Source organism: Somniosus microcephalus, chromosome 8 (genome assembly GCF_052327205.1).
Source record: "Somniosus microcephalus isolate GS21.2 chromosome 8, FLI_Smic_1.0, whole genome shotgun sequence".
NCBI classification, from domain to species: Eukaryota; Metazoa; Chordata; class Chondrichthyes; order Squaliformes; family Somniosidae; genus Somniosus; species Somniosus microcephalus.
In genome coordinates, this window is record NC_140994.1 from 197,082,662 (window position 1) to 197,094,812 (window position 12,151).

The 12,151-nt window shown below is 57.2% G+C and overlaps 1 protein-coding gene across 1 annotated transcript in view; it reads left to right on the plus strand.

Moving 5' to 3' along the window:
* Nucleotides 1-12,151, plus strand: part of LOC147114017 (glutamine--fructose-6-phosphate aminotransferase [isomerizing] 2-like) — a 103,091-nt gene that overhangs the window by 33,340 nt on the left and 57,600 nt on the right. Inside the window, exons 8-10 of the mRNA XM_085995532.1 lie at nt 2,553-2,632; nt 3,782-3,902; nt 6,432-6,595. Of these exons, the coding sequence (XP_085851658.1) occupies nt 2,553-2,632; nt 3,782-3,902; nt 6,432-6,595 (365 nt within the window). The remainder of the gene's footprint in view (nt 1-2,552; nt 2,633-3,781; nt 3,903-6,431; nt 6,596-12,151) is intronic.

The following is a 12,151-nucleotide window of genomic DNA, read 5'->3' on the forward strand; positions in this document are numbered from 1 at the left end:
TCGATATACCCAACTGGACGCATACCCCCTCCCCCGCATATCTGATATGGTCAATCAGATCGCACAATACCGCATATTCTCCACCATTGACCTTAAGTCAGCATATCACCAACTCCCTATCCGCTATGAGGACCGCCAGTATACTGCCTTCGAGGCAAACGGCCGCCTCTACCACTTCCTTCGGGTTCCCTTCGGCGTCACCAACGGGGTCTCCGTTTTCCAAAGGGAGATGGACCGGATGGTCGACCAGAATGCGTTGCAGGCCACTTTTCCCTACCTGGACAATGTGACCATCTGCGGCCATGACCTGCAGGACCATGACGCCAACCTCGACAAATTCCTCCGCACTGCCCAACTCCTAAACCTTACTTATAACAAGGAGAAGTGCATATTCCGCACAACCCGCCTCGCTATCCTTGGCTGTGTTATGGAACACGGAGTCATCGGCCCCGACCCCGACCGGATGCGTCCCCTTATGGACCTTCCCCTGCCCCACTGCCTCAAGGCCCTGAAGAGATGCCTGGGGTTTTTCTCCTACTACGCCCAGTGGGTCCCTAATTATGCGGACAAAGCCCGTCCACTTATCAAGTCCACCTCTTTTCCCCTGGCGGCAGAGGCCCGCTTAGCCTTCCACCGTATCAAAGAGGACATTGCTAAAGCCACCATGCACGCGGTGGACGAGTCCATCCCTTTCCAGGTGGAGAGCGATGCGTCCGACTTTGCCCTGGCCGCTACCCTTAACCAGGCGGGAAGGCCCGTGGCCTTCTTTTCACAAACCCTCCAAGGCTCTGAAATCAGACACTCCTCTGTCGAAAAGGAGGCCCAGGCCATTGTGGAAGCTGTGCGACATTGGAGGCATTACCTGGCCGGAAAACGATTCAACATACTCACTGACCAACGTTCAGTTGCTTTTATGTTTAATAACAAGCAGAGGGGCAAAATCAAAAATGACAAGATTTTGAGGTGGAGAATTGAACTTTCCACCTACAATTACGATATCTTGTACCGGCCCGGGAAACTCAATGAGCCCCCGGATGCCACGAGCAGGACCACCAGCTACAACCCCCGGGGGAACGGACAGGTAGAAAGAGAGAACGCGACAGTTTGGAAGGCCGCCCTGCTAGCCTTAAAATCTAAGGGCCTTCCAACCTCCCGCTGGCAGGATGTCCTCCCCGATGCGCTCCACTCCATTCGGTCACTGCTCTGTACTGCCACTAACGCCACCCCTCACGAAAAAATGTTCGTCTTCCCTAGGAAGTCCACATCGGGGACCTCGCTACCACCATGGCTGATGTCTCCAGGGCCCGTCCTACTTCGGAAGCACGTGAGGACCCATAAAACGGCCCCCCTGGTTGAGACGGTCAACCTCCTCCACGCCAACCCTCAGTATGCCTACGTTGCGTACCCGGACGGGCGGGAGGACACAGTCTCCATACGAGACCTCGCACCCTCGGGGGCCCCTGAAACCAACATCACCCACTACCCACTACCATTGCCCTTCACCGCTACCCACAATGCACCGGCGGCAGCGGACCCATACCTAACCCCTGTAGACGGCACGCCGTGGCCCCGTGACCCGTCATTGATCACCAACCAACTCAACACCCATGAGGACGACACGCCAGTGCTCCGGCCCACGCGGGACTCGGCGTTGGAAGCTGCACCACCTCAGCCGTCATCACGACGGCATACAAGACCCCCAGAAAGACTTAATTATACGAACTTTTAATACACTTCACCCCGTCGGACTCATTTTTTAAGCAAGGGGTGAATGTGGTAAACCACTGTTGTTCACTCCACTGTTGTTCACTCCACTGTTGTTCACTCTTGCCCATTGTTGTACCTGTCTGTGCATGCCTCAGCTGGCTCCGCCCCTGGCTCCACCCATATGCCCTGGTATAAAGGCGGCTGCTCTGCAGTTCCCCAGGCATTCAGGACCGGTCGACCACTAGAGGCATGCCTTCGTTCTTTAGCTAATAAAAGCCTGTTTGTTACTCTCTTAACTTCCAGTCTTTCTCAGTAATTGATAGCGCATCACCCCACCCCTTTCCTCCCCCCACCCCTTTTCCCCCCCACCCCTTTTCCCCCCCACCCCTTTTCCCCCCCACCCCTTTTCCCCCCCCACCCCTTTCTCTCTTTCTCCTTCCCTCTGTCTCTCTCCCCCTCTCTCTCTGTCTCTCTCTCTTCCCCCCATCTCTCTCTTTCTCTCTCTCTCTCCCCCCCCCCAGTCTCTGTCTCTCTCTCTCTCTCTCTCTTTCCACCCCCCCCCCCCGTCTCTCTCTACTTCCCCCAGTCTCTCTCTCTCTCTCTCTCTCTCTTCCAACTCTCTCTCTCTCTCTTCCAACAACAACATGCCCTCAAAAAACCCTCGACACCGCCGGGCACTCCAGCTAGTATACTATATAATACATACTATATAAAAATTTTATTGATTTAGTGAACCCGAATACTTGTGAATGCTTTATGATTCCAGTTGTGCTATTCCCTTTAAATTTAAACTTGCAAATAAGAATTTAAATGTGAAAATTCAGTATTTTTTTCAATCTCCTTAGGCGAGGGAGCCCCCTGCTGATTGGTGTTCACAGCAAGTACAAGCTCTCCACTGACCAGATTCCAATCCTGTACCAAACATGTAAGTTGGCCATTAGTGTATAAGTGGGCCAGTCAATATTTGTTCCAAATGATACAGCTTTTTTGTATTCTTAATTGACCTCTGTTTGCCAAAAATACAAAAATATTAATCTTTTTTTATCAGAGCTAACTGGCTTTTAGCTGAACAGAAACTTAAATTCTGGTCCTAGGCTCAAACTTTCGTTTGTTGTTGCTAATTGTAAAAGAATTAGGATTGATTTAAAATATGATGTATAATTGAAGCTACTATAGTTGAATCATTAAATTGTAACCCCCCACCCCAAGATTATACAAGCCTGGTGAGGAAAATTTGGTAATCAGTAAGCGCCCTCTTCAGCTTTACTGTAAATGGTCACAAGAAATCTATAATTAGAATTGAAAGAAAGAAAACTTGCATTTATATAGCACCTTTCAGGATGTCCCAAAGCTCTTCGCAGCCAATCAATTCTTTTTTCCAAGTGTGGTTACTGTTGTAATGTAGAAAAATGTGACAGCCAATTTTCACACTGCAAGATCCTACAAACAGCACTAAGGTAAATGACCAATTAAACTGTTCTAGTGGCTGAGGGATAGCTGAGGGATAACTATTGCCGAGGACACCAGGAGAACTCCCTTGCTCTTCTTCAGATAGAGCCATGGGATCTTTTACATCCACCTGAGAGGGTAGATTGGGTCTCTGTTTAACATCTCATCCGAAAGACTGAGATGAGGAGGAATTTCTTCACCCAGAGAGTGGTGAACCTGTGGAATTCTCTACTACAGAAGGCAGTGTGGAGGCCAATTCATTAAATATATTCAAGAAGGAGTTAGATATATTTCTTAAGGCTAAAGGGATCAAGGGATATGGAGAGAAGGCAGGGACTGGGTACTGAATTTGGATGATCAGCCATGATCTCATTGAATGGTGGAACAGGCTCGAGGGGCCAAATGGCCTACTCCTGCTCCTATCTTCTATGTTTCTATGCAGCACTCCCTCAGAAATGTTGCACTTTGAAACTTTCACAACAAAAACTTGGGGCTGTGTTATACTTTTTTTATTCGTAACTTTTATTTTCGGAAGGTGTTTCTTATTTTCCATTGTAATTATTAATTTATTTTTAGCAAAAGCACTCAACTATGTGATTTACTGAAGTTCTTTTTTTCACTATAGACAACAATAACAAAAATGGCAGTGCAACCAAGGGACACAGAATTGAAACTGAAAATTTTAAGTGCCTGCATCCCACTGGCGAGGAGGAAACTGTTGAATTTTACTTTGCATCTGATGCTAGGTAAGTGCAAAACCATACTTTTTTATTTTGTTTGTATATATTTTCGAAAACTCCATTTGTAAGCTGTATTAGTGGTTTGCTAAAGTCAAGAACATCGTCTTGCTAATTAATAGACTAAAAATACTACCATGTACTAAAGCAAAATACTGCGGATGCTGGAAATCTGAAATAAAAACATAAAAAGCTGCAATTACTCAACAGGTCAGGCAGCATCTGTGGAGAGAGAAACAGAGTTAACATTTCAGGTCGATGACCTTTCATCATGGGTGAACACCGACAAAAGGTGTTCAGACCAAAACTTTTGAGTTTTGAGGGAGCGGTTTCAGCATTCCGTAGGGACCGCTCCCTCTGAGACACCCTAGTCCACTCCTCTATCACCCCCAACAGCCCTTCCCCTTCGCCTGGCACCTTCCCGTGCAAGCGCAGGAGATGTAACACCTGCCCCTATACCTCCCCCCCTTCCCACTGTCCAGGGCCCCAAACACCCCTTCCAGGTGAAACAGCGATTTACTTGTACTCCTTGCAATCTAGTATACTGTATTCGCTGCTCACGATGCAGTCTCCTCTACATTGGGGAGACCAAACGCAGATTGGGTGACCGCTTTGCGGAACACCTCCGTTCAGTCCGTAAGGGTGACCCTGAGCTTCCGGTCGCCTGTCATTTTAATTCACCGCTCCATTCCCACTCGGACCTCACCGTCCTTGGCCTCTTGCATTGTTCCACGGAAGCTCAACGTAAACTCGAGGAACAGCACCTCATCTTCCGATTAGGCACATTGCAGCCTTCCGGACTCAATATCGAGTTCAACAATTTCAGATCATAACCTCGGCCCCTATTACTTTTCTACTTATATTTTTTTCCACCCCTTTGTTTTGGGTCCTCCTTCCCCCCCCCCCCCCCCGGTTTCCTTTTTCTTCCTCTCTCCCACCTGGCAGCTGTCTTTTATCCTGCCAGTACACTTCACACCTAATCTCAGCTGTCTTTTGTCTCCACTGGCCTATTACCATCTCGTCTGGTTTTGAATACCTTTTAATGTCTCTTTTACTTCTTTTGTTCGATCGCAGCCCTGCCTTCGATCTATTTTATTTCCTTTCCAGTTTTGAAAAAGGGTTTCGACCCGAAACGTCAACTCAAATTTCTCTCCACGGATGTTGCCTGACCTGCTGAGTTTTTCCAGCATTTTCTGTTGTTATTTTGGATTTCCAGCATCTGCAGTATTTTGCTATCGCACTAGGGTCTTTTGGTGTCCTGGCCAATGTTCTTCTCTCAACCAAACGACCAAAAACACACACATTAATCAAACATATTTGTGGAACCTTGCTGTGTGGAGATTGATTGCTGCATCTGCCTATATTATAGTATCTACACTTTCAAAGTAATTAATTGATTGTGAACTGTTGGGGGATGTCCTGAAGATGTCTTAAGAAAGAAACAAAAGAACAAAGCATTTGTATAGTGCCTTAAGTAGACAAGACCGTTGCCAAACAGGAACACAACAACATGCATTTATATAGCGCCTTTACTGTAGTAAAACATTCCAAGGTGCTTCACAGAGGTAACACTGAAGTTTAAAATAGCTGCTACACAAGAAAGTGCCTTACTATTGCTATGTTTTTACTGGGGAAAATATGCAATGATGTCTGGACAGATTTTTAATGCAGGGGAAAACTTTGAAAATATCTGTTACTGACTTTACAAATGTTGCTGTAATACACATACACAGGAAATAGTAATACATAAGTGTTATGCAGTTGTACATTTCTCAGTTACAATTATGTGTCAGGCTATTAGAAAATATGGCCTAGAAATTGCCTTGAGGTGCCCAAGCAGCGCAAAGTTCGCCTGGGCGCTGGAATTTGCGCCGCGATCGCCGCAAATTCAGTTGAAGTGCCCCTAGAGGGAGACGGGGCGCAGCTCGAGGCGCTCCGCGTCCCTCTTAGGGCGCTGAAAGTGAATTTCGCAGCGCTACGTGCCGCAGCACCACACGCTGCGGCACGGCACACTGCGGTACTGCAGGCCTTCCTCTCACTTAAGGGGGAGGGGCCTGCAGCAGCGCGAGCCCCGATCGCGAGTGCCGGCAAAAGAGCCCGGCACCAAGGAGAAGTGCCGGGCTCTAGGGAAACAGCCGGCAATGCTGGTGGGGGGGGACCGGGAGGCCGGGGACGGAGGTGCTGGCAGGCGGCCGCCCCCCACCTCCACCTTAACTTGCGCCTCTGCTGGCGCAGCAAGGCCCCGTGAACCGGGCGCGGGTAGCGAACAGCGCTATAGCGGCGTTCGCTACCAAATATCGCGATCGGGGCACGAATGGGGCGCTGCGCACACCGATGACGTCATCGGTGGCGGCGCAGCGCAAAAGGCTAACGCCACCATTAGCGCCCCTGCTGAATATCGCGGGAGACGCAGCCAGTGGCGCTACAGCCACTGACTGCCTCTTTAGGCGCTAACAGGTGGCACTACTCACCCAATTTCTCCCCCTATATCTTTATCTATTGAGTAATTACAACAGTATCTTAAACATTCTTCAACAGTGCAATCATTGAGCACACAAACAGAGTTATATTTCTGGAAGACGATGACATTGCTGCAGTGGTTGATGGCTGTCTCTCCATTCACCGTGTTGAAAGATCAGTGGGTGATTTGGCATCTAGAGCCATACACACTCTGCAGATGGAATTGCATCAAATCATGAAAGGTGAGTGCAGTGTACAAAACCAGTTCTAAACCCAAGTAGAAGCCAGTGAGCGGAGATCTGTATATTTGTTACAGTATGTATGTACTGAGCTCTACATTCCCTGATAAGGAGGCAGAATAAATTCATGTCAGCTCAACATCAGTATTTTACTTGTACCAGCAGTGTACTTGACTGGAATTCCCTGGATTGGCTTTCATGTAATGCTGAAATACTAATATTACAGTCATCTATCTATCTATCTATCTATATATATATAAAGCGGCTCTTCTGTCTGTCTGTCTGTCCGCCTGGTCTCGATGCGTTTGGAAGTTACAGAGCGTACCGACGCGCGCGTCGCCTCAAAAGAAAGCTTGCGATTCCGGACCGGTCATCGGCCTATTTACGTTTCGGCCGGACAAAAATCCCGCCCGCGGTATCCCAAAAACGTTCAGCGTTCCGCTCATTAGCATCTCATTAGCGACCGTGTGACGTCGAGGTCTTCCTACAGTTGAGTGTCGAGTGACTCGACGATTGACCAATCCTACGCTTCGGTGACCTGACCGGTCGACCAATCGGTGCGTGTGTGGGCGGGCCTTATCCTTCTGAACCGAGGTGAGTGGCCGCCATCTTGATTTTCCACAATTTTTCCCCCCACACTTTCTGTGTGTTAGGGAACTAAGGTAAATATTTGAATTATGTGTTAGGGAATTAATTAACAATTTATTTCAGTTTTATATTGTGTTTAGCAACCCCCCCTCCCTCCTCCTCACCCTCGCGCAGGGGGGACTCGGTGCTGGTCTCCAGGCCCGCTGCAGGCAGGCCTGAAGCTCCAAAAATTTCTCTATCTCTCTCTCTTCCCTCTCTCTCTCTCTCCTTCTCCTCTTCCCTCTCTCTCCTTCTCCTCTTCCCTCTCTCTCCTTCTCCTCTTCCCTCTCTCTCCTTCTCCTCTTCCCTCTCTACTTCCCCCTCTCAGGTTTGACGGTGTCGGGGCCCGAAGTGAGCCGCTCTAACGGCCGCCAGCCCGCGGGGTTTCCCTGCCTACTCCCCGCTCTAACGGCCGCCAGCCCGCGGGGTTTCCCTGCCTACTCCCCGCGGGCCGCCTCGCGCCGCTGGCACTGACCGCGCATGCGCCGCCCGCCCGCGAGAGCCCGCTCTGGCTTTTTTTTAAACGGCAACCACGCATGCGCACGGCTGTTGCGCAGCCGCCTTGACGCCGGCACGCATGCGCACGGCCCCCGTGACGCCAGCACACAGCCTCGTGAGATCGCGGGGGGGGGGGGAGAGAGCCTCGGGAAATCGCGGGGGGGGGAGAGCCTCGGGAAATCGCCGGGGGGGGTGGGGGGGAGAGCCTTGGGAAATCGCGGGGGGAGAGAGCCTCGGGAAATCGCGGGGGGTGGGGGGGATAGAGCCTCGGGAAACCGCGGGGGGGAGAGCCTCGGGAAATCGCGGGGGGCGGGGGGGAGAGAGCCTCGGGAAACCGCGGGGGGGAGAGCCTCGGGAAATCGCGGGGGGAGAGAGCCTCGGGAAATCGCGGGGGGGCGGGGGGGGGGGAAAAGAGAGCCTCGGGAAATCGCGGGGGGCGGGGGGGCGGAGAGAGCCTCGGGAAATCGCGGGGGGGGAGAGCCTCGGGAAATCGCGGGGGGGAGAGCCTCGGGAAATCGCGGGGGGGAGAGAGCCTCGGGAAATCGCGGGGGGGGGGGAGAGCCTCGGGAAATCGCGGGGGGGGGGGGGAGAGCCTCGGGAAATCGCGGGGGGGGGGGCGGGGAGGGCCTCGGGAAATCGGGGGCGGGGAGGGGAGGGCCTCGGGAAATCGCGGGGGGGCGGGGGGGAGAGAGCCTCGGGAAACCGCGGGGGGGGAGAGCCTCGGGAAATCGCGGGGGGAGAGAGCCTCGGGAAATCGCGGGGGGCGGGGGGCGGAGAGAGCCTCGGGAAATCGCGGGGGGGGGGGAGAGCCTCGGGAAATCGCGGGGGGGGGGCGGGGAGGGCCTCGGGAAATCGGGGGCGGGGAGGGCCTCGGGAAATCGCGGCGGGGCGGGGGAGAGCCTCGGGAAATTGCGGGGGGGGGGGGGGGAGAGCCTCGGGAAATTGCGGGGGGGGGGGGGGAGAGCCTCGGGAAATCGCGGGTGGGGGGGGGAGGGCCTCGGAAAATCGCGGGGGGGTGGGGAGGGCCTCGGGAAATCGCGGGGGGGGTGGGGGGGGAGAGCCTCGGGAAATCGCGGGGGGAGAGCCTCGGGAAATCGCGGGGGGGGGGGGGAGAGCCTCGGGAAATCGCGGGGGGGGGGGAAGAGTCTCGGGAAATCGCGGGGGGGTGGGGGGGGGAGAGAGCCTCGGGAAATCGCGGGGGGGATAGCCTCGGGAAATCGCGGGGGGGGGGGGGGAGAGCCTCGGGAAATCGCGGGGGGCGGGGGGGAGAGAGCCTCGGGAAATCGCGGGGGGGAGAGAGCCTCGGGAAATCGCGGGGGGAGAGCCTCGGGAAATCGCGGGGGGGAGAGCCTCGGGAAATCGCGGGGGGGAGAGCCTCGGGAAATCGCGGGGGGCGGGGGGGAGAGAGCCTCGGGAAATCGCGGGGGGGAGAGAGCCTCGGGAAATCGCGGGGGGGAGAGAGCCTCGGGAAATCGCGGGGGGGGAGAGAGCCTCGGGAAATCGCGGGGGGGAGAGAGCCTCGGGAAATCGCGGGGGGAGAGCCTCGGGAAATCGCGGGGGGGGGGGGGGGAGAGCCTCGGGAAATCGCGGGGGGCGGGGGGGAGAGAGCCTCGGGAAATCGCGGGGGGGAGAGAGCCTCGGGAAATCGCGGGGGGAGAGCCTCGGGAAATCGCGGGGGGGAGAGCCTCGGGAAATCGCGGGGGGGAGAGCCTCGGGAAATCGCGGGGGGCGGGGGGGAGAGAGCCTCGGGAAATCGCGGGGGGGAGAGAGCCTCGGGAAATCGCGGGGGGGAGAGAGCCTCGGGAAATCGCGGGGGGGGAGAGAGCCTCGGGAAATCGCGGGGGGGAGAGAGCCTCGGGAAATCGCGGGGGGGAGAGCCTCGGGAAATCGCGGGGGGGAGAGCCTCGGGAAATCGCGGGGGGGAGAGCCTCGGGAAATCGCGGGGGGGAGAGCCTCGGGAAATCGCGGGAGGAGAGCCTCGGGAAATCGCGGGGGGGAGAGCCTCGGGAAATCGCGGGAGGAGAGCCTCGGGAAATCGCGGGGGGGCGGGGGGGGAGCGAGCCTCGGGAAATCGCGGGGGGGGAGAGCCTCGGGAAATCGCGGGGGGTGGGGGGGGGGGGGGAGAGCCTCGGGAAATCGCGGGGGGGGGGGGCGGGGAGAGAGAGCCTCGGGAAATCGTGGGGGAGAGAGAGAGAGAGAGAGAGAGAGTGGGGGAGAAGAGAGAGGGGGTGGGGGAGAAGAGAGAGAGGGTGGGGGGAGGGGAGAGAGTGTGGGGGGGAGGGGAGAGAGGGTGGGGGGAGGGGAGAGAGGGTGGGGGGAGGGGAGAGAGGGTGGGGGGAGGGGAGAGAGGGTGGGGGAGCGAGGGAGGGTGGGGGGAGGGGAGAGGGGAGGGGAGAGGGTGGGGGGGGAGAGAGGGTGGGGGGAGCGAGAGGGTGGGGGAGCGAGAGGGTGGGGGAGCGAGAGGGTGGGGGAGCGAGAGGGTGGGGGGAGGGGAGGGTGGGGGGAGGGGAGAGAGGGTGGGGGGAGCGGAGAGGGTGGGGGAGCGAGGGCGGGTGGGGGGAGGGGAGAGAGGGTGGGGGAGGGGAGAGGGGTGGGGGGGAGGGGAGCGAGAGGGGGAGGGCAGGGAGGGTGAGAGTAAAGCAGGGAGAGACGGGGAGGGAGAGAGAGGGTGAGGGAGGGAGAGCGTGAGGAGAGGGGGAGGGAGAGTAAAGCAGGGAGAGACGGGGGAGGGAGAGAGGGGGTGAGGGAGGGAAAGAGTGAAGGGGCGGGACAGGGAGGGAAAGAGTGAAGGGGTGGGAGAGCTTACCTTCTTCCTTCCTTCGCAGGGGTCCATCGGGCCACCTTCCCCCCCCCCCCCCCCCCCGTCGCGCTCTCTCTCTTCCCCCCCCGTCGCGCGCTCTCTCTTCCCCCCGTCGCGCTCTCTCTTCCCCCCCGTCGCGCTCTCTCTTCCCCCCCGTCGCGCTCTCTCTTCCCCCCCGTCGCGCTCTCTCTTCCCCCCCGTCGCGCTCTCTCTTCCCCCCCGTCGCGCTCTCTCTCTTCCCCCCCGTCGCGCTCTCTCTCTTCCCCCCGTCGCGCTCTCTCTCTTCCCCCCGTCGCGCTCTCTCTCTTCCCCCCGTCGCGCTCTCTCTCTTCCCCCCGTCGCGCTCTCTTCTTCCCCCCGTCGCGCTCTCTCTCTTCCCCCCGTCGCGCTCTCTCTCTTCCCCCCGTCGCGCTCTCTCTCTTCCCCCCGTCGCGCTCTCTCTCTTCCCCCCGTCGCGCTCTCTCTCTTCCCCCCGTCGCGCTCTCTCTCTTCCCCCCGTCGCGCTCTCTCTCTTCCCCCCGTCGCGCTCTCTCTCTTCCCCCGTCGCGCTCTCTCTCTTCCCCCCGTCGCGCTCTCTCTCTTCCCCCGTCGCGCTCTCTCTCTTCCCCCCGTCGCGCTCTCTCTCTTCCCCCCGTCGCGCTCTCTCTCTTCCCCCCGTCGCGCTCTCTCTCTTCCCCCCCGTCGCGCTCTCTCTCTTCCCCCCGTCGCGCTCTCTCTCTTCCCCCCGTCGCGCTCTCTCTCTTCCCCCCGTCGCGCTCTCTCTCTTCCCCCCCGTCGCTCTCTCTCTTCCCCCCGCGCTCTCTCTCTTCCCCCCCGTCGCTCTCTCTCTTCCCCCCCGTCGCTCTCTCTCTTCCCCCCGTCGCTCTCTCTCTTCCCCCCCGTCGCTCTCTCTCTTCCCCCCCGTCGCTCTCTCTCTTCCCCCCCGTCGCTCTCTCTCTTCCCCCCGTCGCTCTCTCTCTTCCCCCCCGTCGCTCTCTCTCTTCCCCCCGTCGCTCTCTCTTCCCCCCGTCGCGCTCTCTCTCTTCCCCCCGTCGCGCTCTCTCTCTTCCCCCCGTCGCTCTCTCTCTTCCCCCCCGTCGCTCTCTCTCTTCCCCCCCGTCGCTCTCTCTCTTCCCCCCCGTCGCTCTCTCTCTTCCCCCCCGTCGCTCTCTCTCTTCTCCCCCCGTCGCTCTCTCTCTTCCCCCCCGTCGCTCTCTCTCTTCCCCCCCGTCGCTCTCTCTCTTCCCCCCCGTCGCTCTCTCTCTTCCCCCCCAGTCGCTCTCTCTCTTCCCCCCCCAGTCGCTCTCTCTCTCCCCCGTCGCTCTCTCTCTTCCCCCCCGTCGCTCTCTCTCTTTCCCCCCCGTCGCTCTCTCTCTTCCCCCCAGTCGCTCTCTCTTCTCCCCCCAGTCTCTCTCTCTTCCCCCCAGTCGCTCTCTCTTCCCCCCCCAGTCGCTCTCTCTCTTCCCCCCCCAGTCGCTCTCTCTCTTCCCCCCCCAGTCGCTCTCTCTCTCCCCCCCCAGTCGCTCTCTCTCTCCCCCCCAGTCGCTCTCTCGCTTCCCCCCCAAGTCGTTCTTTCGCTTCTCCCCCCCCGTCGTTCTCTCTCTTCCCCCCCAGTCGCTCCCTCTCTCTCTTCCAACAACAACATGCCCTCAAAA